General features: G+C 41.8%; 2 protein-coding genes across 2 annotated transcripts; both read right to left on the bottom strand.

Annotated features, from left to right (window-relative positions):
- Positions 1–476: 476 nt before the first annotated feature.
- Positions 477–3,888, bottom strand: LOC119491555 (extracellular calcium-sensing receptor-like). The gene is made up of 11 exons (XM_037775695.1): positions 3,744–3,888; positions 3,478–3,569; positions 3,164–3,343; positions 2,892–3,080; positions 2,551–2,778; positions 2,266–2,469; positions 1,968–2,177; positions 1,731–1,854; positions 1,458–1,651; positions 1,100–1,381; positions 477–1,022 (listed from the first exon to the last, which is right to left on the bottom strand). The coding sequence occupies exons 1-11, from the start codon at positions 3,886–3,888 to the stop codon at positions 600–602; spliced, it is 2,271 nt and encodes a 756-aa protein (XP_037631623.1). The 3' UTR covers positions 477–599.
- A 3,586-nt stretch (positions 3,889–7,474) lies between these two features.
- Positions 7,475–21,795, bottom strand: LOC119491554 (extracellular calcium-sensing receptor-like). The gene is made up of 13 exons (XM_037775694.1): positions 21,669–21,795; positions 11,162–11,342; positions 10,634–10,830; positions 10,392–10,483; positions 10,078–10,257; positions 9,806–9,994; positions 9,455–9,671; positions 9,159–9,337; positions 8,861–9,070; positions 8,639–8,762; positions 8,366–8,559; positions 8,008–8,289; positions 7,475–7,918 (listed from the first exon to the last, which is right to left on the bottom strand). Exons 1-13 carry the CDS (start codon positions 21,793–21,795, stop codon positions 7,496–7,498), a joined length of 2,595 nt encoding a protein of 864 aa, XP_037631622.1. The 3' UTR covers positions 7,475–7,495.
- Between the last annotated feature and the right edge of the window lie 957 nt (positions 21,796–22,752).

Genomic DNA, 22,752 nt, shown 5'->3' with positions numbered 1-22,752 from the left:
TTTCTCTCACTGATATGATTTTCATAGCTGCATCAACTATTGTGATGAGGCATACTGAAGCCCAGTCTTTTAATGACAGTTATACTTATTTTAACTATAAACCAGAACATATGACATTTGCCCACTGGGAAAGTAATAAATATCTTTACTTCAATTAAAAAAAAAGCACAGTATGGTACATAGGCTACATAATCTTTTGTAATGTAATAGTTCATCAAAAATGTTGTTTTCTGAGAAACTGCTGGAGCGTTTCATTCACTTAAGGTACAGTATTTATTCATAACACAGAAAAAAGAACAACCAACTAACCACATTAATGAAAATACATCAAAAAGTATTTAATTTAAATGTGTGTTTTTATTTAATGGTTGATAAGAACAGCAGAAGTTATCTTAGATATTCATTTAGTAATGAAAGCCATGTGTGGCTGCAAGACGTTTGTTGATTTTATACAAGCACATTAACAATTAGCATTATTTAGATGAAAGGAATTGACATAACATATACACATACACTTTGCATGATATCGGGCTGGGGCAAGTGGGGGGCCGATTGTCTCAACCAGACGAAGAGAGTCTGCTCACTACATGCCAGAAAGACTACCTGGCCATCAGGTATTTCTTAGTATTTTTCTCAGGCCTCAAGAGAATGATGAAACATTTGGGGGCAAAGATGCAGAGCAGTAAACCATAGCTAGAGGCCAGGATTGCAAAAATCTCCACAGCAACAACATATTTCCCAGGAGAGCTAACGTAAGCAGGGACAAAGGCCACCCAGACAGCACAGAATATCAGCATGCTGAAGGTGATCAGTTTGGCCTCGTTGAAATTGTCGGGGAGTTTCCGGGCAAGAAAGGCCAAGAGGAGGCAGGTGCAGGCCAGCAGACCAATGTAACCCAGAACCAGAGAGAAGCCCACCACAGAGGCCATGGCACACTCCAGGGTGACCTTTGACCCTTGAAAACCAAGATCACGTTGAGGCACAGGGGGGCTGAGGGACAGCCATGAGGCACAGATGATAATCTGTATGAAATGTAAAAACATTTAAGTGTGTTTTAGTGTAGAAATGCATCATTTAACCAATAAAACAATATTCACACCTGTATAGATGTAAAGAGGCAGACACTTCCTCTCTGCTGGCCTGGACCGAACCACTTCATCAAGGCTTTAGCACCGGGCCGAGCTGAGCTGAAAACAACAAGAACTACCAGGGTTTTGACCAGGAGGCAGGAAACACAAAGTACAAAGCTGATCCCAAAAGCTGCCTGCTGGAACCGACAAGCCCAGACTGATGGACGACCGATGAACACCAGCGAGCACAGGAAGCAGAGCTTCAGCGACAGGAGAAGCAGGAAGCTGAGTTCTGAATTGTTGGCTCGCACCTTTAGGAAGAAAGAAATGTGAAAGAAATTCAAATGCATTCAACAAACTCTCTGTTATACCACTCTGGGTTCTTACCATAGGTGTTTGACGGTAGCAGAGAAACACCACAAGCACAGCTGTTGTCACCGCGGCACCAGACACAGCTATTGTACTCAGGGTGATGCCCAAGGTTTCATTAAAGGAAAGGAAATCCAGTTGGCGAGGGATGCAGGCAGTTTGTTTAGCATTGGACCAAAACTCTGATAGACAACGCTCACAGTGAAGGGAACCTGGGAGAGGAAAAAAGAGGAGAAAGGGAAGGATAATAAAAAACAGACAAGGCGGACATTTCAGGAGTAATGTCCTCACCAGTTTGATTGCTAATCTCCCCTTCAGCACATGGGATACAGTCAAAGCAGCAGAGAGGTTCTCCTTTCCTGTTGGCCTTCCGGGTGCCTGGTGGGCAGCTCTCACTGCACACTGAAACAGGCACCTAAACAAGTAAAATAATATTCTCAATGACATAATAATGTGAATAGACACAGGCGTTCATTTCAACAGCAAATTTGTTGGTAGCCTTGAGACAACTTGTTGATCTGACTACACCTGAGTGGATCCTGTGCTCCACTGAATAGCCGACTCATTAAGAATGAGGTCAAACCCGTCCACACGGCCGATCAAAACCAGTCTGAGTGACCCCTCAGGGGTCTTCTGCCAGTTGACAAGGTCGTACTTTGCTGGAATATCGCCCCCTTGGAAGTAAAACATTTCACCCTGTGGTGTGGTGACGTTCACCTTGTTCAAGTGCTGCAACAGCTGAAATGTTGAAGAGACTGTTGACATCAAAACTTTAAGAACTATATGGAGCATGTGGATAAGATGACTCAGGGATAATTGTGTTTACCTCTATGGGTTTGATGTGTTTTGGAGAGGAGCAGGTGGATCTGTTGCAGGAGAGAAGACTGTGAAGGGCGTGGGCTGCAGCATAAACAGCTAGGTAGACATTATAAGCCACCCTAAGCTGGGAAGTGTCAGTGAAGTGATTCTGCACTCCCTTCAGGGATTCTGTGCCGCTGCAGGGTGCTAGAGAACCTTTCCGAAAGGACTCCTTAGCAGAAGATGAAGAAGAAACATTTGACTGATGGATGGACCTTGTTTTGAGTGGAGATGAATATAAAGATAGAGGTGCTGCATGTGGACTGCATCCAAACTCCTTTTCCCAGAATTCTCTTAAGAATTCATCATCGGGACGACGAATTGGGTGCAAACTTCTCAGATAATTCTGAAATCCAGGTATTGTTGCACTTCGAATGGCCACACCAAGAACACCACTTGCCACTTTAGATATGGCAAGATCTTTGAGAATATCACCACTGGTGCTCCAAACCTCACTGGCCAGAAACTGTCTGTCAGTCACCTACAGATTAGACGACACTGAAATAAATTACAACAAGAAAAACAGACAAACTATATGTTTTTGTTTAGTGATGAAAAATTAAGTCTATACAAACGTCCATGCCAGTTGCTCACATTTCTTTTGGCCAGTTCCAGAAATAATGTCCTTACATCTGTATGCCAAGAAAAGATCAGAATCACCCTGGCAGTCGAAGCTTGAATTGTGAGGGCTGCACGTCTGGCATCACTCACAATAGTTTCTCTTTGGACAGTCTCTATGAATTCCAAACACACCCCTTTCCCCTTAGTCTCTTCCTGAAATGCCTGGAGGTCAAAAGAACAAATATGTTCGAACATGTTTTGAGAGTTTTTCAGGCAATTTACAGTAAAATAACAAAAACATACACCTGTATCGCAAAATGACCATAATCATTGTTTTTAATCACAGCTCCCATCCATGTCCAACGGAAGTGTATGGCCAGTCGTGCCATGGCCCGGGCTTGGTAAATATCACTGGGGATTGTTCTGAAGATGTTTGGAAACTTAAGCCTGTCACTAAGACAGGGGCAGCTTGCTTGGTAGCTGATCTGGGAAAAAGACATAGAAATATTATTTTGACACTGCCTTTATAGCAATTACAACATTTTATTTTTAGTATCAGCCTCTTGCTGTATAAAATAAGGTTAATCAGGTTTATTTCCTATGAGATAGTGAAACTCACAAGTGGCACAGAGAGAGGCCCAAGGATCCTTGACAGAATTATGGTTATTGTTGATGAGGCAGGACCAATGAGTAAAGGAACAGGCTGACCACCTGCTGATAGACATATAATTACATGAGGACAACCTTTTTGTGTTATAATCATATCAGCTGCTGTTTTCATGGATATATCAAATATTAACTGCATACTAAATCATCAAATCATACCTGCTGTGTTTCCAGGTCGTTCATCAGTTGTAGAACGAAGCATAGAGGATGTTAAGTTGCAGCTGTGTTCGTCTCCTCCGACCAGCGACAGTGCAACTTGCAGAGCCCAGCGGGAACTGGTACAGCTATCAAGTATACGGTAGCCCAGCTTCACTCCCGGTAGCAAGGTGCTGTTACGATTGATTTCATCCACCGCAAACGTCATAGTATATACGTTTTTTAATGACTCTAGATCTAAACTGAGACCACAGGAGAAGAAAGGAACAGTGAATAAAATAAAGTAGAATATCAGTGAAAGATAGTCATCAAAATGTCATATCTTCCAAAATATATGTATTACAGCAAAATCTATTTAAATAATTATACTATAATTAAAGTATGATAATCTCAGATATATACAACTTTAACTTGACTTATCATAAAACAGTATGTGTACTATAAACATTACATAACTTTCTAGATCAACATTTTGTAGAATATTTGTATCTATATTTAACAGAAACATATGAGCATGACAAAAACATATATGAATATTTGTGTATAAATATAATGTGCTGAACAACATAATAACCACCAGACATTCAACAACACTATATTTTCTGATGAAGTTTTACCCAGTGCATGGTTCATGGTGAGGAAGCTTGATGAATCCCTGCTCTAGAGCCGGTGAGTTATACAGATTAAAAAGTCCACCAATAATCACATCTCCATCCTGGGAGAGGCTCTTGTCACTCGGTTCTCCCCACCGGGAGCACACCATCGCTTGAGCCACCTCGGGCCCCGTCTGTCTGCCCACTACAATGAGAAGCAGCAGGGAGAGGGCCGAGGAGGGCCACTGAGTGTGGAACCAGGAGAGCCAAGACATAGATGAAGCTGTTCTGAACATTTAATAGCTGTTATCTGAATGACAGAATATGCATCAATATATGCAGTCTGTGTAAAATAAAAGTCACATCAAACCTCCTTCACCGAACCTGACAATAGAGTTTAACAGTTCCTGTTACCAAATACAAATCACATTAAATTCCACATGTCTAAATGTAACATCATAGCCTTGTGTCTGTTGCCTGCAAAAACAGAGGACATGATAAAAAAAAAACATGGTTCACTTGATTAAAAAGCTCCCGTCACAAAGGTAAATTGTTAACTTTGAAAATGGTATCTTAACAAAACATAACCGACCCCCCCCCACTCTTCACAAGTGAGGTGTTGATGTGAGTATTTATAATAGGTGTAAAGCCTTTTGAAAGGAAGTAAAACTGATGACACATAAGCCAAAATTGTTCCTCTCTCGAGTGATGGTGGAAAAACAAGTGAATGCTTGCGAGTGATTAGTGTGTGTGTGTGTGTGTGTGTGTGTGTGTGTGTGTTCTTGTACAGCTATCTTCGTGAGGACCAATTTGAGTTTTAGACCTTCAGAGTGAGGACATTTTTGGAAAGTGAAGACATTTTGGCCAGTCCTCACTTTCACACAGACCTTCAAAGGCCTGTTTGAGGGTTCAAACTTGGTTTTAAGGTCCAGGTTAGAATTAGGTTTAGGTTAGGGTAAAGGTTAGGGTAAGGGTCGTTGTCAGGCATTTAGTTTTGATGGTTAAGGTTAGGGTATGGTACTAGGGAATGCATTACGTCAATGAGTGTCCTCACAAAGAAAGAAGTACATGACTGTGTGTGTATGTGTGTGTGTGTGTGTGTGTGTGTGTGTGTGTGTGTGTGTGTGTGTGTGTGCGTGCGTGCGTGCGTGCGTGCGTGCGTGCGTGCGTGCGTGCGTGCGTGCGTGTGTGGATACAATACTGTATGAAGTCATTCAAATGACCCCAGATAACTGAGATACTCAGGATAAGCAAGTAAAAACTTTCGGGAGCCTGCTTATCGTTTTTTTCTAAATGAGCTGAAAGTGATCAAACATGAAAGAAATCATCCAACTTTATGTGACATTTCCTCTTTGATTTCTAAGGAATATTGTACTGTGATTGATCCATGCAACTTAAAGGTACAGTGTGTAACATCTCGCCATCTCGCTGTGAGGTTGCAGATTGCAACCTTTCCCATGTGCCAAGCATGTAGGAAAACTACGGTGGCTGACGTGAAAATGCAAATGGCCCTATCTAGAGCTCAAGACCAACCGACCAACAGAGATTTCCCGTGTCTTGTTTCCCGGCAGCTGAGTAGAGTGACGCTGGTTAACTCCTGAGCGAGTGATGTTATCCACTCCGGCCCAAGCAGGAAAAGTTAATAGTAGTTTGTACGTTCAGGGCTACTGTGGAAACATGGTGGCCGGCTCCGTGAAGAGAGGACCTGCTTCGTATATAAACATCTCATTCTAAGGTAACAAAAACACAATGATTTTTATTTCCAGGTAAAATACTTTTTAATATTATATTCCATTTCTGCACATAGATCCCCCTAATTGTTACACACTGACACTAACAAAGTTGTCAGTCTGTTGGAACCAGTATGGGGAATTGTATGCCCAGAGCAACAGGTGTGCTGTTTGTCAGCTCTATTACACTGTAATTTCATGAGCAATTACACCCCATTATGTTTAAGGTGGCATATGGGGCAAGATGAGGCTGTTTGTGACTTACGATGAATGTGTATGTTTTTCTTGCTTCCTTGAACATAAAATTCATATTGTTTTATTGTATAATGCTGTGATTCCCCTGTCCCTCAAAGTCCTAACTAATTACTTTATGAACATTTTCTTTTCTATGACTACATGGTGGATAATTAATGTATATAATGCCTATGTATACATTGTTTAATCTGAACACATGGACGCACTTTGCCTCATTCTAAAAAGATCATCAAGAATTTGCAAGGTTACTGTATATGAACTTTAGGGCAGTTAGACCTACTGTATATTATTTTTAGAGCAAATGCTTCAATTAAAAGTGAAAGCGAGACGTGGCACAGCTGCACAAGCTAATTGCAGATGTACATGAAAACTTCAACAGGGAAGAAACCTTGTTGAAAGATGAGGAAAGAAACATCAGAGCATCATTTAGTGGTATCATACTTCCATCTAGTGGTTGTTGTTCAGTACATGTACCAAAACAATTATGTCCATGTTGTCATCAACATATCATTCCACATTCAAAGTGATTAGTGTTGCAGTTAGATTAATGGGTAGCAGATTTTATTATTTCTCTCGCTAATATGATTTTGATAGCTGCATCAACTATTGTGATGAGGCATACTGAAGCCCCAATTTTTTAAATAGCAATTATACTTATTTTAACTCTAACCAAGAACATATGGCATTGGCCCACTGTGAAAGTAATAAATGTATTTACTTCTATTATTTACTTTGAATTAATGCAAGAGTATAACAAAAAAACACAATATGGTAGACAGGCTACATCGTCTTTTGTAATGTAATAGTTCATCAAAAATGTTGTTTTCTGAGAAACTGGTGGAGTGTTTCATTCATCTGAGGTTCAGTATTTATTCAAAACACAGAAAAGAGAGCAAGCAACCAACCACATTAATGCAAAATACATCAAAATGTATTTCATTGAAATGTGTGTTTGTATTTAACGGTTGATTAATAGTGTTATATTACCATTTAATGATGTCTAAGAAACAGCAGAACATATCTTAGATATCCATTTACCAATGAAACCCATGATTATGTGTGGCTGCAAGACGTTTTTTGATTTTATACAAGCACGTTAACAATTAACATTATTTAGATGAAAGGAATTGACATAACATATACACATACACATTGCATGATATCAGGCCGTGGCAAGTTGGGGGGCCGATTGTCTCAAGCAGACGAAGAGAGTCTGCTCACGTTCAAGCCAGAAAGACTACCTGGACATCAGGTGTTTCTTAGTGTTTTTCTCAGGCCTCAAGAGAATGATAAAACATTTGGGGGCAAAAATGCAGAGCAGTAAACCATAGCTAGAGGCCAGGATTGCAAAAATCTCCACAGCGACAACATATTTCCCAGGAGAGCTAACGTAAGCAGGAACAAAGGCCACCCAGACAGCACAGAATATCAGCATGCTGAAGGTGATCAGTTTGGCCTCGTTGAAATTGTCGGGGAGTTTCCGGGCAAGAAAGGCCAAGAGGAGGCAGGTGCAGGCCAGCAGACCAATGTAACCCAGAACCAGGGAGAAGCCCACCACAGAGGCCATGGCACACTCCAGGGTGACCTTTGAACCTTGAAAACCAAGATCATGTTGAGGCACAGGGGGGCTGAGGGACAGCCATGAGGCACAGATGATAACCTGTATGAAATGTAAAAACATTTAAGTGTAATTGTTTTTTATATCAAGAAATGCTATAAACTTTTAATCAATAAGAAAAATATTCACACCTGTATTGATGTAAAGAGGCAGACACTTCCTCTCTGCTGGCCTGGACCAAACCACTTCATCAGGGCTTCAGCACCGGGCCGAGCTGAGCGGAAAACAACAAGAACTACCAGGGTTTTGACCAGGAGGCAGGAAACACAAAGTACAAAGCTGATCCCAAAAGCTGCCTGCTGGAACCGACAAGCCCAGACTGATGGACGACCGATGAATACCAGAGAGCACAGGAAGCAGAGCTTCAGCGACAGGAGAAGCAGGAAGCTCAGTTCTGAATTGTTGGCTCGCACCTTGAGCAAGAAAGACAAGGGGAAGACATTTAAATGCATTCAACAAACTCTCTGTTATACTACTCTGGGTTCTTACCATAGGTGTTTGACGGTAGCAGAGAAACACCACAAACACAGCTGTTGTCACCGCGGCACCAGACACAGCTACTGCAGTCAGGGTGATGCCCAAGGTTTCATTAAAGGAAAGGAAGTCCAGCTGGCGAGGGATGCAGGCTGTTTGTTTAGCATTGGACCAAAACTCTGATGGACAACGCTCACAGTGAAGGGAACCTGGGAGAGGAAAAAAGAGGAGAAAGAGAAGGAAAATAAAAGACAGACAAGGTGGAAATTTCAGGAGTAATGTCCTCACCAGTTTGATTGCTAATCTCCCCTTCAGCACATGGGATACAGTCAAAGCAGCAGAGAGGTTCTCCTTTCCTGTTGGCCTTCCGGGTGCCTGGTGGGCAGCTCTCACTGCACACTGAAACAGGCACCTAAACAAGTAAAATAATATTTTCAATGACATAACCATGTGAATAGACACAGGCCTTCATTTCAATAAATTTGTTGGTAGCCTGATTGATCTGACTACCTGAGTGGATCCTGTGCTCCACTGAATAGCCGATTCATTAAGAATGAGGTCAAACCCGTCCACACGGCCGATCAAAACCAGTCTGAGTGACCCCTCAGGGGTGTTCTGCCAGTTGACAAGGTCGTACTTTGCTGGAATATCGCCCCCTTGGAAGTAAAACATTTCACCCTGTGGTGTGGTGACGTTCACTTTGTTCAAGTGCTGCAACAGCTGAAATGTTGAAGAGACTGTTGACATCAAAACTTTAAGAACTATATGGAGCATGTGGATAAGATGACTCAGGGATAATTGTGTTTACCTCTATGGGTTTGATGTGTTTTGGAGAGGAGCAGGTGGAGCTGTTGCAGGAGAGAAGACTGTGAAGGGCGTGGGCTGCAGCATAAACAGCTAGGTAGACATTATAAGCCACCCTTAGCTGGGAAGTGTCAGTGAAGTGATTCTGCACTCCCTCCAGGGATTCTGTGCCACTGCAGGGTGCTAAAGAGGCTTTCTGAAAGGACTCCTTAGCAGAAGATGAAGAAGAAACATTTAACTGATGGTAAGACCTTTTTTTCAGCGTAGATGAATATAAAGAGAGAGGTGCTGCATGTGGACTGCATCCAAACTCCTTTTCCCAGAATTCTTTTAAGAATTCATCATCAGGACGACGAGTTGGGTGCAAACTTCGGAGATAATTTTGAAATCCGGGTATTGTTGCACTTCGAATGGCCACACCAAGAACGCCAGTTGCCACTTTATAGATGGCAAGATCTTGGAGAAGATCACCACTGGTGCTCCAAGCCTCACTGGCCAGAAACTGTCTGTCAGTCACCTACAGATTAGACGACACTGAAATAAATTACAATAAAAAAAACGGATGACAATTTGTTTTTATGAACTAAATTATATATTTTTGTTTAGTGATGAAAACATTAGTCTATACTAATACCCATGCCAGTTGCTCACATTTCTCTTGGCCAGTTCCAGCAATATTGTCCTTGCATCAGTATACCAGCAAAAGATTAGAATCACCCTGGCAGTCGAAGCTTGAATTGTGAGGGCTACACGTCTGGCATCACTCACAATAGTTTCTCTGTGGACAGTCTCTATGAATTCCAAACACACCCCTTTCCCCTGAGTCTCTTCCTGAAATGCCTGGAGGTCAAAACAACAAATATGTTCGTACATGTTTTGAGAGTTTTTCAGGCAATTTACAGTAAAATAACAAAGACATACACCTGTATTGCCAAATGACCATAATCATTGTTTATAATCACAGCTCCCATCCATGTCCAGCGGAAGTGTATGGCCAGTCGTGCCATGGCCTGGGCTTGGTAAATATCACTGGGGATTGTTCTGAAGACGTTAGGAAACTTAAGCCTGTCACTAAGACAGGGGCAGCTTGCAAAGTAGCTGATCTGGGAAAAAGACGTACAAATATTATTTTGACACTGCCTTTACAGCAATCATACCATTTTATTTTTAGTGTCATTCTCTTGAAGCATTAAAAAAGGTTAGTCAGGTTTATTTCCTATAAGGTAATGAAACTCACAAGTGGCACAGAGAGAGGCCCAAGGATCCTTGACAGAATTATGGTTATTGTTGACGAGGCAGCACCAATGAGTAAAGGAACAGGCTGACCACCTGCGGACAGACATATAATTACATGAGGACAAACTTTTTGGGCTATAATCAGATCAGCTTTTGTTTTCATGGACATATCAAATATTAACTGCATACTAAATCATCAAATTATACCTGCTGTCTTTCCAGGTTGTTCATCAGTTGTAGAACGAGGCGTAGAGGATGTTAAGTTGCAGCTGTGTGTGTCTCCTCCGACCAGCGACAGTGCAACTTGCAGAGCCCAGTTGAAGCAGCTATCAAGTATACGGTAGCCCAGCTTCACTCCCGGTAGCAGGGTGCTGTTACCATTGATTTCATCCACCGCAAACGTCATACTATATACGTTTTTTAATGACTCTAGATCTAAACTGAGATCAAAGGAGAAGAAAGGAACAGTGAATACAATAAACTAGAATATCAGCGAAAGATTGTCATCAAAAATATCATATATACCAACATAAATGTATTACAGCAAAATATATTTAAATAATTCTACTATAATTAAAATATGCCTACCTCAGATATATACAACTTTAACCTAACCTATCATAAAACATTATGTATTATAAACATTGCACAATTTTCTAGCTCAACATTTTTTAGAATATTTTTATCTGTATTTAACAGAAACATATTGTTCTGAACAATATAATAACCACCAGACATTCAACAACAATACATGTTGTGTTCACGTTTTACCCAGTGCATGGTTCATAGTGAGGAAGCTTGGTGAATCCCTGCTGAAGAGCCGGTGTGTAATACAGATTAAAAAGTCCACCGATAATCACATCTCCATCCTGGGAGAGGCTCTTGTCGCTTGGTGCTCCCCACCGGGAGCAAACTATCGCCTGAGCCAGCTCCGGCTCTTTCTGTCTGCCCACTACAATGAGAAGCAGCAAGGAGAGAGCCGAGGAGGGCAACCGAGTGTGGAGCCAGGAGAGCCAAGACATGGATGCAGCTGCTCTGAACATTTAACACATATAATAGCTGTTATCTGAATGACAGAATATGCATCAATATATGCAGTCTGTGTAAAACACAAGTCACATAAACCTGCTTCACTGAACCTGACAATAGAGTTCAACAGTTCCTGTTACCAAATACAAATCCCATTAAATTCCACATGTCTAAATGTAACATGACAGCCTCGTGTCTGTTGCCTGCAAAAACAGAGGACATGATAAACAGAAACATGGTACATTTGATTAAAAAGCTCCCATCAAAATGTACAATGTTAACTTTGAAAATGGTATCTTAACAAAACATAACCGACCCCCCCACTCTGCACAAGTGAAGTGCTGATGTGAGTATTTATAATAGGTGTAAAGCCTTTTGAAAGGAAGTAAAACTGATGACACACGAGCCAAAATGATTCCTCTCTCGAGTGATGGTGGAAAAACAAGTGAATGCTTGCAAGTGATTAGTGTGTGTGTGTGTGTGTGTGTGTGTGTGTGTGTGGGTGTGTGTGCGTGTGTGCGTGTGTGTGTGTGTGTGTGTGTGTTCTTGTACAGCTATCTTCGTGAGGACCAATTTGAGTTTTAGACCTTCAGAGTGAGGACATTTTTGGAAAGTGAGGACATTTTGGCCAGTCCTCACTTTCACACAGACCTTCAAAGGCCTGTTTGAGGGTTCAAACTTGGTTTTAAGTTCCAGGTTACAAGTAGGTTGAGGTTAGGGTTAAGGTTAGGTTAAGGGTTGGGCTCAGGCATTTAGTTGTGATGGTTAAGGTTAGGGTAAGGGGCTAGGGAATGCATTATGTCAATGAGTGTCCTCACAAAGAAAGAAGTACACAACTGTGTATGTGTGTGTGTGTGTGTGTGTGTGTGTGTGTGTGCGTGGGTGGGTGTGTGTGCGCGCGTGTGTGCGTGTGTGTGTGTGTGTGTGTGTGTGTGGATACAATACTGTATGAAGTCATTCAAATGACCCCAGATAACTGAGATATTCAGTTATCTGGGCAAGTGAAAAGTTTCGGGAAGCTGCTTATCGTTTTTCTTAATGAGCTGAAAGTGATCAAACATGAAAGAAATCCTCCAACTGTATGTGTCATTTCCTCTTTGATTTATAAGGAATATTGTACTGTGATTGATCCATGCAACTTAAAGGTACAGTGTTTAACATCTCGCCATCTTGCAGTGAGGTTGCAGATTGCAACCTTTCCCATGTGCCAAGCATGTAGGAAAACTACGGTGGCTGACGTGAAAATGCAAATGGCCCTATCTAGAGCTCAAGACCAACCGACCAACAGAGATGTCCCGTGTCTTGTTTCCCGGCAGCTGAGTGGAGTGACACTGGTTAACTCCTGAGCAAGTGATGTTATCCACTCCGGCCCAAGCAGGAAAAGTTAACAGTAGTTTGTACGTTCAGGGCTACTGTGGAAACATGGTGGCCGACTCCGTTAAGAGAGGACCTGCTTCGTATATAAACGTCTCATTTTAAGGTAACAAAAACACAATGATTTTTATTTCCAGGTAAAATACTTTTTAATATTATATTCCATTTCTGCACATAGATCCCCCTAATCGTTACACACTGGTCCTAACAAAGTGTGGCAGTCTGTTGGAACCAGTATGGGGAATTGTATGCCCAGAGCAACAGGTGTGCTGTTTGTCAGCTCTATTACACTGTAATTTCATAAGCAATTACACCCAATTATGTTTAAAGTGGCATATGGGGAATGATGAGGCTGTTTGTAACTTACGATTAATTGATTTTGAGCTTCGTTCGTGATAAATTATCTGTGGTGTGTGCTGTGAAGCATTTTGAGTAAAACAGGAAATAAACATTGAATTTGATGAAATCAAATATTTCAATATTTTATTGTATTGGTAGGACAATGCTCACAGTCCTCCGATGAGCAACAATACCAAGAAAAAAGGATGGCGTAACACTGAAACAATAAAAAAAAAAATGCTGCTTTGCCACCCTCCCCTCCTCAGCCTGGCCCTATGTTGTTTTCTCTCTGTTATCTCATTCCCTTGAGTTACACAAAAAAATAAAAGAACCATAACCAACAGGAGATTAGTTTTTGCAGTTTGTATCAAAGTAATTATAAAAATGAATAACTTTAAACTCCAAATCTTTCAAATTTGCAATTGTGTTTTTAAATTCTACAAATCATAGAGCGCAACAAGTCAAAGCACGGATGTACTGTATAGCAGGAACCTTGTGCTTTCCTCAGTCGACAGCCTATCTTGTTTTTCTTCACAAGAACAGGATAACAAAATTCTTTTGTCAAAGAAGATTTAACAATTGAAACCGGGAGTGCCCAAAAGGAAGCAACTGGGTTCTCTCCAAGGAGACTTGAACTTTCTTTTCGGACATCGAGTTGTCAGTTTTGACACTTACATAAATAGCCACAGGATTTTACACCAGGAGATAAGAACACTTTCTAACTATGGGAAAGTTTCCTCGGCAGACTTTGTCAACAAAGGAAATTACACTTCATTGTAATTCAAAAACGGCCATATTCCACTTCAAATGGGAATTCTACTGATAAGGAGTCCTCCTCATATTCCTTCAAACACCTGGGGCCTCATGTATAAAAGACTGCGCAGCTTTCACACTGGAAGATGGCGTACTCACAAAATTGGAAAAGTACGTACGCACAGAAATTTTCACATGTATAAAACCGTGCGTACGCCTGTTCCTGCGCACCTTTCCTTTATACATCCCAATTGACGTGAAATTGAGCGCAGCTGCACGTGCCACTTGGTCCGCCTTGTCTCCTCCCATTAATAACTATGCAAATGACTATAAACACTCGCCATGCTGTCACTTATTTTCCAAATAACGACGGCAAATCACGCTGGAAAAGGAACAAAAAAGAAGAATTTCACAGAGTGTGAAATTGAAGTGTTTGTTACTGAGGTGGAAGCTAGAAAACATATTTTATTTGATGGTCTTTCATCAGGAACCAGTAACAAACGCAACGTCTCCACAGCAGCTGACCGTGCGCTCCCAAAGGCTCCCAAAGGCTTCCGAAGGCGCACGGTCAGCTGCGCCCCGTGCCTCGACTGCTGAGGGGCGCCGGTCTGGCCGCATCCTCACTAAATATATACTATACGCTGTGCTGGAGTCACAGAGAGAGAATGTCAATACAATGAAGGATATATAAAGATATATATCTATATATATATCTCTATATATACATATAGAGATATATATATATATATGCAACGAATTAAAAACAATGAATGACGTTCTTGGTGGGATAAGTCATATATTAAAAGACCTTGTTGAAAAATAAATGTTTGTCTCAACTCACCTCGTCGCTTTACATTCTGTGTATCTCATCTAAACGGCGCCGTATAGCTGCTGCATTTGGCTCATTGTTAGGTGTGCCAGGGTCCGGTTCATCCATATGTAGCTCCAGGGGACACAGGCTCACCACGCTGGTTTGCCACATTGTGCAGCACGCGATTTTGTTTTTGGCACGGTGGTTAAGGCATGTCATCTCTGGGAAATTGGTTTAAATGTGTTTCTGTTGTGCCTCTCTGATGTTAAACATTATGCGCAAACTAGTTAAGAAATATGTGGGGGGTTTTTTTGATACCACATCATAAATAAAGCTCAGTAAGTTGAGTGGAAAAATTATTTTTCCACATTTAGCGAGTTTCAGTAGTTGGTAGTTTGACACTGCCAGATGACAGAGTTTGGAGGACGGCCCGCACATTCTCACGACTGGTCTAGAGTTTGCGGCACGGTCCGCACATTCTCACGTCACGTTGATTTTTATACATCCCGGCGTGAGCGTGAAACACAGTGTACGCAACATTGTAGTACGTGCGCACCGTTTATACATGAGGCCCCAGGACCCTAAACATTTGCCCCCCTCCTCGTGAACTGAACTACATAAGTCTTCGGTGGAGCAACATTGCCATCTAGCGGTAACGGGAGGTAATAGGATGAGCGGTCGGAAATTAGAGTTTGTTATAAGTAATAATACTTATTACTTTCAAGATCTGCTGTTTATTATTGAATGTTTTGTTGTATTGTTGTGTTGTGATTTGGTATTACATTACATATTTTTCTTACTTCTTTCACTTCATATGGTAACTGGATATACTGTGTGTATTGTGTCAAAATAAGTTACTACGTTAATGATTAGGCATGGACAAACAATCGCATAATGTTATAAATATTCAATCCGAATGTTTTGGTGCTATGATCTGTGATATATAATTAGCGTGTAACGATAACTTTGAGACAATAGTGATGAGAGAATGTCTAAAGTCGGTGCCTGTAAAAGTTGTCCAAATTGAATCGATTCGGAAAAGTCCCTCCCCTCAAAAGGGTTAACTTTTAAAAAGAAAGCTCCTCCGGTCTTCTGTTCAGTCTTCTGCTTAGTCTTCTGCTTAGTCTTCTGTTGTTTTTCCCCTCCTTCGTTTGACACACGTCCTTGTGTTTCTTTTTGCTAGTTTATAATTTTTCCTTCGTCAATTTTGAATATCATCATTTTTAAAGATCTTTTTATTATCTTGCGTGATTTAAGTTTAAAATTGCTTGGCCAGCAGTTAAAGCTTTATCCGAAATAGATAAATTCTTAAACCTCAGAAGATAATCCGACTTCAGTTCGTTTTGATCTCAGTCAACGGACTCCAACTTCAGCTTTCATTCTCCTGACGAGAAAGTTGAACACTCCTCCTGTTCTGTTGGTATCCCGGGCCAGCGAACAAATTTCTCTGGACCCAACGGAACTGACGACAAAAGTAAGAATTTTCCGTGTCTGACTTTGATCAAGAGCTGTTGTCAGAAAATCTTTTTGAAGTTGTCCAAATCGTTAGTTATTCCGTGCATAGCGTTAGGTAACCCATGTAGGAAGATCTCTCTCCTCACTATTCTCGTTAGACATTAATCATCATATTAAACTTTCATTCACTCATTCACTGGTTTTATTATTTATATGTATTCATCATTTCATTTATTCAATTATTGCATTTATGGTTAAATAAATGTTTCACTTTATCCCACGTCGTTGTTTGTGTATGTTTCATAGTAAATGCTTCGATCAATGAATTTAGAATTTATACTTCAGATTTGAGATTGTTTAATGACAGATAATCATATTAAAAATAGTTTCCTCCATTCTCTTTAAACAGAGGTGGTGCCCCAAACTTTATTTTCTTTTATTTTACTATAATTACGAGAGCAATTGTTTAATTACATGTGGAGCGGTTAAACGCTATATACATTTGGTGCCCCGTGTGAGGCAAATATTATATCAAAGTTGTGCTGCTGAAATAGTATACAGACATTTTTACGCTGATACTGTGAAACATTGAATTTATTCCGTTAAAAGAAATAGGTTTATCAAACTTCACCTAACGTTAGAAACTTAATTATTATCTTGCTGTCAACTTGACGACCTTTTAATGCTGCCACTTGACTTTCTGCTGGTTACTGTATGTGTGTGACTATTCAAATGTCTTATTGATTGTTACATTTACCTGCGAATTTATGAATTGAGCTCAGCGTGTAAATTGCAAAGGTAAAAATTACAGCGGAGACGCCCGGTTGTAAATACATAGACTCTATTGACAGAAGGAAAAAGAGTGTTAATAACTAGTTACTAGTAAGACTGGAGCTATTGTTGATATTGCATGCAGATACACTTATTTTGATAAGACCTTGACAGAATTGCCGACGGCCCGGGTGTTCCGTTAGAGCGTCTGGAATCTGTCCCTGAGATTAGTGGAATTTCCTTAATCAGCGCTCCATATCTGCGTCTCAGAAGCTCCGTGTTTAGCCGGCTAAAGACTAGCTATCTTGCCGCTAGACACCCCGTGTGGGACGGAGGATTTTAAACTCTGCTTGTCTAAACTGTCGCGAACAGTAAAGTGCCTTTGTGGTTTGATGCAGAGAAATTGAGTGCTCTGATGCACTTTGCAAAGTCCCGAAGAGGACTTTTGTTGTGAACCTGGTTAACTGTGGAGAAAGTTTTTGGGCCGCCGTGCCTGTTTAAAATAGTCTTCGCCGTAAGCTTTTGCATGGAGAATTTCTAAGCTCTGTGTTCAAACGCCGACTGAAGTGTCACGTGAGCTTTGGAGTTCTGAGTGGGCGTTGCTTGGAGACGTCATAGGGAGCTCCTCCCCTGTTTGCAAGGACGAGCCCTCTGTCTCCATCTGGTGGACGATTTGCTTAATTGAGTTTGTGGACTGAAATGTCCTTTGGCTCAACCTGGTGGACGATTTGCTTAACTGACTTTGTGGACTGAAATGTCCTTTGGTTCCACTTGGTGGACGATTTGCTTAACTGACTTTGAAGACTGAAATGTCCTTTGGCTCCATCTGGTGGACGATTTGTTTAACGAAACTTGGTAATTGGATATTCAAACGTTTCCTCTTTGTGCTAACACCCTTTTGCAAATGCTAACTAGTCTTGAGATAAATTCCATGTATTTGATATAAGCAGTACTAAGTTTGATTACTAATTGCAGCTTCTGTTTGAATACTGTTCAGCGTGATTGCTCCCTAATAATCGCCTGTGTTCTAATAAATACTAACCACTAATTTACTAAGTGAATGACCAACATAATCAAATAACCATTCCAGTTTGCTTGTTCACAGATTTTATTAATTGATCATTTATAACGAATGAACAACAATAAAAACACACATAGGATTTAATGATTCATGCACAGGACAACTTGAGAGTTGTAAACAGCCTGTGAATAACTGCATGCAAGATTAACACACTTGTTTGTGGTATGACAAATAATCTACTTAATTAACCAATTTCAATTAAGTTTAATTTTATTACTTTACTTCAATTTTTTTTATTTCTGAATAATCACAATTCCTTTTAATTCCAGTTATTTTTATTTTATTTCATTTCATTTTTTTTCCGTTAATATTCTTCATTCCCTTTTCTCCTTTTCTTAATTTAAAAGCAATTAACCAATTTCGTTAACCAAACCACCTGAACAATGTCCAATCTTAGTCAAGCCGACAGAGCCACTCAGGCCTCATCTGAAGCCACAGACAATGGAGATATTCTGGACAATTTAGAGATAGCGCTTGTGGACTTGACTGAAGATTTATTGCCTGGGTTTGTAGCAGACATTCAAGGTAAAAACTCCCAAGAACTAACAAATATAATGTCGGAGCTAATCCATGAAGCCCATCTAATCCACTAAAAGATAAAGCCCTGACCTTGCAGCAGTTAAGTTAAAATCACGAGCCCAGCGGGTCTCACAGTTGTAAGAGCAAAACAAATCCTTTCAGCGCCATCTTGAAACTTCCAAACAAACTCTGGCTCAAGCGGACACGCGCATTACTGAGCTGACAACTCGACTTAATGCCCCAGATGACGAAAAAAGGCAGATTTAGAAGAAGGAAATCAAGATTTAAAGCAGTTGCTCCAAACGCGAGAGCAACAACTAACTGCTATGCAAGATCAATTTGATGAGGTAAGGAAAGATAGCGATAAATTCAAGGATTTATTTCATAGTTCACTGGCGGAAATGGATGACCTAAAATCACGCAACAGAGTCTATGCACAGCACAAGGATGCTGATCAAGGGCAGATACGGCAGATGCAACGCCAACTAACAGAAGCCAAGGAGGAACTTGCTGATGCCTGCCATCGACATGAAGTGAAAGAGGAAGAATTAGCATCTGTTAAGGGATCTCCAGCATTCTGTTGAGATAAATCAAACCCAACAATCGCTTTTCGATGATGCTTGCCTTGAAGAAAGGAACATCACCCCCGCCAGAGAAGCTCACAGAGACATGACTGCTCACTTTCATTCACCGTACACTCCTGACCTCTTTGGAACCAACAAGACTCGAGCTTCTCCCTCACGACCTTCTTTACCCAGATTCCACTGGGCCCCTCAGACCGAGATTTAGACAAGGTCACTCGCAATGTACCACGCTTTGAACCCAAACCTGGTGTCTCACAAGACACTAGAGCTTACTTGAAGGACATCGACTTCTACTTGCGTAAGTTTCCAAATGTCAATGTTGACGAAAAGATATACCTGATCAAAGGTACCTCCAATCGCGAAGTTAGCAGGTTCATAGAACGTCAGCCAGATTCAGTCAGAGCTGACTATGAACTGCTCTGCCAGGCATTGGAAAAATCATTTTCCGACAGCTTATCGCTTACCAGCTTAACAGCTGCTATAACGGTCAGACAAGGATGGCAAGAACCTCCCCAACAATATTACCATCGCCTCCTTAAGGCCTACTTTGGATGCCGCAATGAACCTGGGATGGAGGAAGACATGAACTTCAAATCTCTCTTTGTCCAGAACCTCCATCCCACCACGAGCGGTCAACTAGGTGTACTGGCAAACCCACTCACCTCTACCATCCAACACCTGCGTGACTTGGCCTCTCTGGGATTTGCAAAGCAAAAGCAAGCCCTAATTAAGCCAACAGAGCCCAACCCATTCTGAGACTTAACACTAAACCCTTGTCAATGGAACTGGAAGGAACCACCAACGGTAAACTACATGGCTCAAACATGCGTCCTCCACACACTTACCGACGTGTTGAGGAGCAGAAACCGTCTGTACCCCAGCGAACCGATCAGAACCACGGGTACTCAAAACGACCCCGGCCTAACAGACGGCAGGGCCTCTCTAGGTTCGATCAGGATAGCCAGAACGGATTCCCACCAAGCCAGTGGGAAAATCATAAAACTTATGATGACCAAGGTAAGGATCGTTACAAATCACCGGGTGGTTACGCACAGAACTGGCAACCTCAGAGATCATTCCATCAGGACCCCCCTAAGGAAGATGCAAAGAGATATGGTAACAAACCAGCTTTTCAGCGGAGAAAGAACGACTCCAACGATAAGTTCAACAACCCTAGTCTTACCAAAGAAGATATGGAATCACTCAAACGTCTTCTCAGCTACATCTGCAATCTTGAAAACGTGCTTGTTCATGAAGCACTCCTTGACACAGCTGCAGACGTCACCCTGATGTCAGCAGAGCTTTTCAGCAGGTTGCAAACTATAGCACACCGGTCGAACAAAGACTTGAAACTCCAGATATGTTCGCTGGACGTTCAACCGTACACCCCGTTAAGCACCACATTGACGGCAGTGTCATTGGTGCATCTAACTATCGGGCCAATGCGTTTAATTCACCCGGTATATGTGTCACCTCTTAATGCCATTCCATTTCTCATCGGCAAAGACCTGCTTAACCGATTTTAACCACTGATCGATTTCAGACGCATAAAGATCTGGGCACAAGTTCGATAACCTCTGCCTATCTCTCTTCCCCCGTGTGCTGAAGCACAATGCTACATCCTGGGTACTGCAGAGACAAGAACCCTAGCTCAGACTGTTCTACCTGACCAACCAGAAGCTACTGAAGTGGGTGAAGTCCCTAAACCAAACGTCGTAACGTCACAAACAGCCTCATGGCCCCCAGAAAAACTTCTGGCCCAACAAGGAACTTTCTTGTACGCGTTGTAGAGGATGTGGTACTGGCCATCTGGGCCGATAAGTCTGCTATCAGCCGAAGGCTGTATAACTTTGTGTCACGGTCTGATCCCAATCTCCATCTTGTGAGGAAATCCACCCGCTTTCCCTTGGATTCTACACCACGGACCACGCTATCAGCTGAAGGCGTCTGTGCGTTAAGGATGCGATGGAATCAGAGAGAGCTAACTCACCTCTTCTCGATCATTCCTGACCTCCCACATTCCCCCTACATCAGTGGTGATGTTCTGATCAAATTGGGCATCCAGGTAGACACCATCAATAACGTTTTGTGGTCACTCACAAGTGCCCAGGATAACGCTAACTGCATTGACCCTGACAAAGCAAAGTCAGGACCAACGATACCTGAAGTCTGTCAGGTCGCCAATGAACATCCAGTGATGCTACCTCCCAGCACAACAACGTGTCTGTGCGCATGTATATACAACCTGGTCAACGCCTTGACCATTCCCGGGCGTTCTTCCAACCTTCGCCTGTCTTCTTTGACATCGGTCTCTCTTTAGAAGCTACTCCACTTGTGGATATAAGCTCTAGGTTAACCTACCTGTTTGGTACTAAATAACACTGCGGAAAGCATATTGATTCCAAAGTCTACTTCATTGGGCTGGCTTGTCAGCACAGACTTTCATGACTTTGAATTAAGAATCCTTGTGATTGGGCGTATTCCCCCTCCATTGCTTTCCGACTGCCCCGAGACACAAGTGTTTTACACCAATCCCTCAAAAGCCATCGCCATTTTTCTTGCCTTGACACTTGCCGACGATTCCATTGGTCTTGTCGATCTCACTGACAACACTCAGTTGGTTTTCCAAACAGTTGATGTCTTGGCCGTTTCTTCCACATCTGAGCGTCCTTTTGGGCCACTTCTGCATGACACCCAAAGGGGACCCGCAGAGACGCAGCCCGAACCTAAGGTTGAGTCATGTTCAGACTTTGCCACACAAGTGGAACAGGTATTGGCCGAAGCCGATGCCCTGCACTGTGAAGAGGATCGCGAAAAGCTCCGTGATATCCTTTTCAAATACCAAGCATCCTTTGCCAAAGATTCACTTGACTGCGGATTGACTGATATTCATTCAGTTCGAATTCCCACTCCTCCTGACGCACCCCCAACCTTTGTGCGACAATATAAGGTACCACTGGCGTCTTATGAACCCATCCAGGAAATCATAGACGACCTGTTGGATAAGGGGATCATTCGGCCATGTAACAGTACTTACTCGGCGCCAGTCTGGACGGTATTGAAACCAAACGGAAAATGGCGACTGACCATCGACTATCGTAAACTTAACCAACAAGTTCCCTTATCCAGATGGCCAATGACACAATTGGGAAAAGAATTCCCCAAAGTCAGAGATGCCAAATACTTCTCCTCAATAGATGTGGCATCTGGGTTTTGGACCATCCCGGTCAAAACCGAACACCAACATAAACTTGCCTTCACCTTCGCCAGACGTCAGTACACCTTTAATAGATGTCCTTTCGGTTACGCTAACTCGCCTGCCAAGTTCATTATCTTTAAACAGAGGCCGGCCCCGAACTTTATTTTATTTTATTTTAATATAATTACGAGAGCAACTCTTTAATTACATGTGGAGCGGTTAAACGCTACAACTGTGTTGCACCTAATACAAACCAGCCTATTTCCTTCTTTGTATCCAATGCAACTATTTGTTCTGTGCAAATGTTGTCGGGCGATGCAACATCTATTGTATAAATTGGTGGATAGTCATGCTTGACATGTTCACAGGTAACATGCACAAACATAAAATGTATAGTTAGAATTTGAGATGTACATGAAAAGTTCAACAGAGAAGAAACCTTATTGA

This window comes from Sebastes umbrosus, chromosome 7, assembly GCF_015220745.1.
Source record: "Sebastes umbrosus isolate fSebUmb1 chromosome 7, fSebUmb1.pri, whole genome shotgun sequence".
NCBI classification, from domain to species: domain Eukaryota; kingdom Metazoa; phylum Chordata; class Actinopteri; order Perciformes; family Sebastidae; genus Sebastes; species Sebastes umbrosus.
The sequence above is the reverse complement of the archived record's forward strand: the minus strand, read 5'-3'. Positions and strand labels throughout refer to the sequence as shown.

Excerpts from the sequence above, each read along its gene's own strand:
- LOC119491554 (XM_037775694.1), bottom strand. The coding sequence starts at position 21,795 with ATGCAGAAGTGGCCCAAAAGGACGCTCAGATGTGGAAGAAACGGCCAA. Across the intron at positions 10,831-11,161 it reads CACTATGAACCATGCACTGG|TTTAGATCTAGAGTCATTAA; the intron begins GTAAAACGTGAA and ends CTTTGATCTCAG. Across the intron at positions 10,484-10,633 it reads CTTAACATCCTCTACGCCTC|GTGGTCAGCCTGTTCCTTTA; the intron begins GTTCTACAACTG and ends GTCTGTCCGCAG.
- LOC119491555 (XM_037775695.1), bottom strand. The coding sequence starts at position 3,888 with ATGACGTTTGCGGTGGATGAAATCAATCGTAACAGCACCTTGCTACCG. Across the intron at positions 3,570-3,743 it reads CGGAGGAGACGAACACAGCT|GTGGTCAGCCTGTTCCTTTA; the intron begins GCAACTTAACAT and ends GTCTATCAGCAG. Across the intron at positions 1,023-1,099 it reads GCCTCTTTACATCTATACAG|ATTATCATCTGTGCCTCATG; the intron begins GTGTGAATATTG and ends CATTTCATACAG.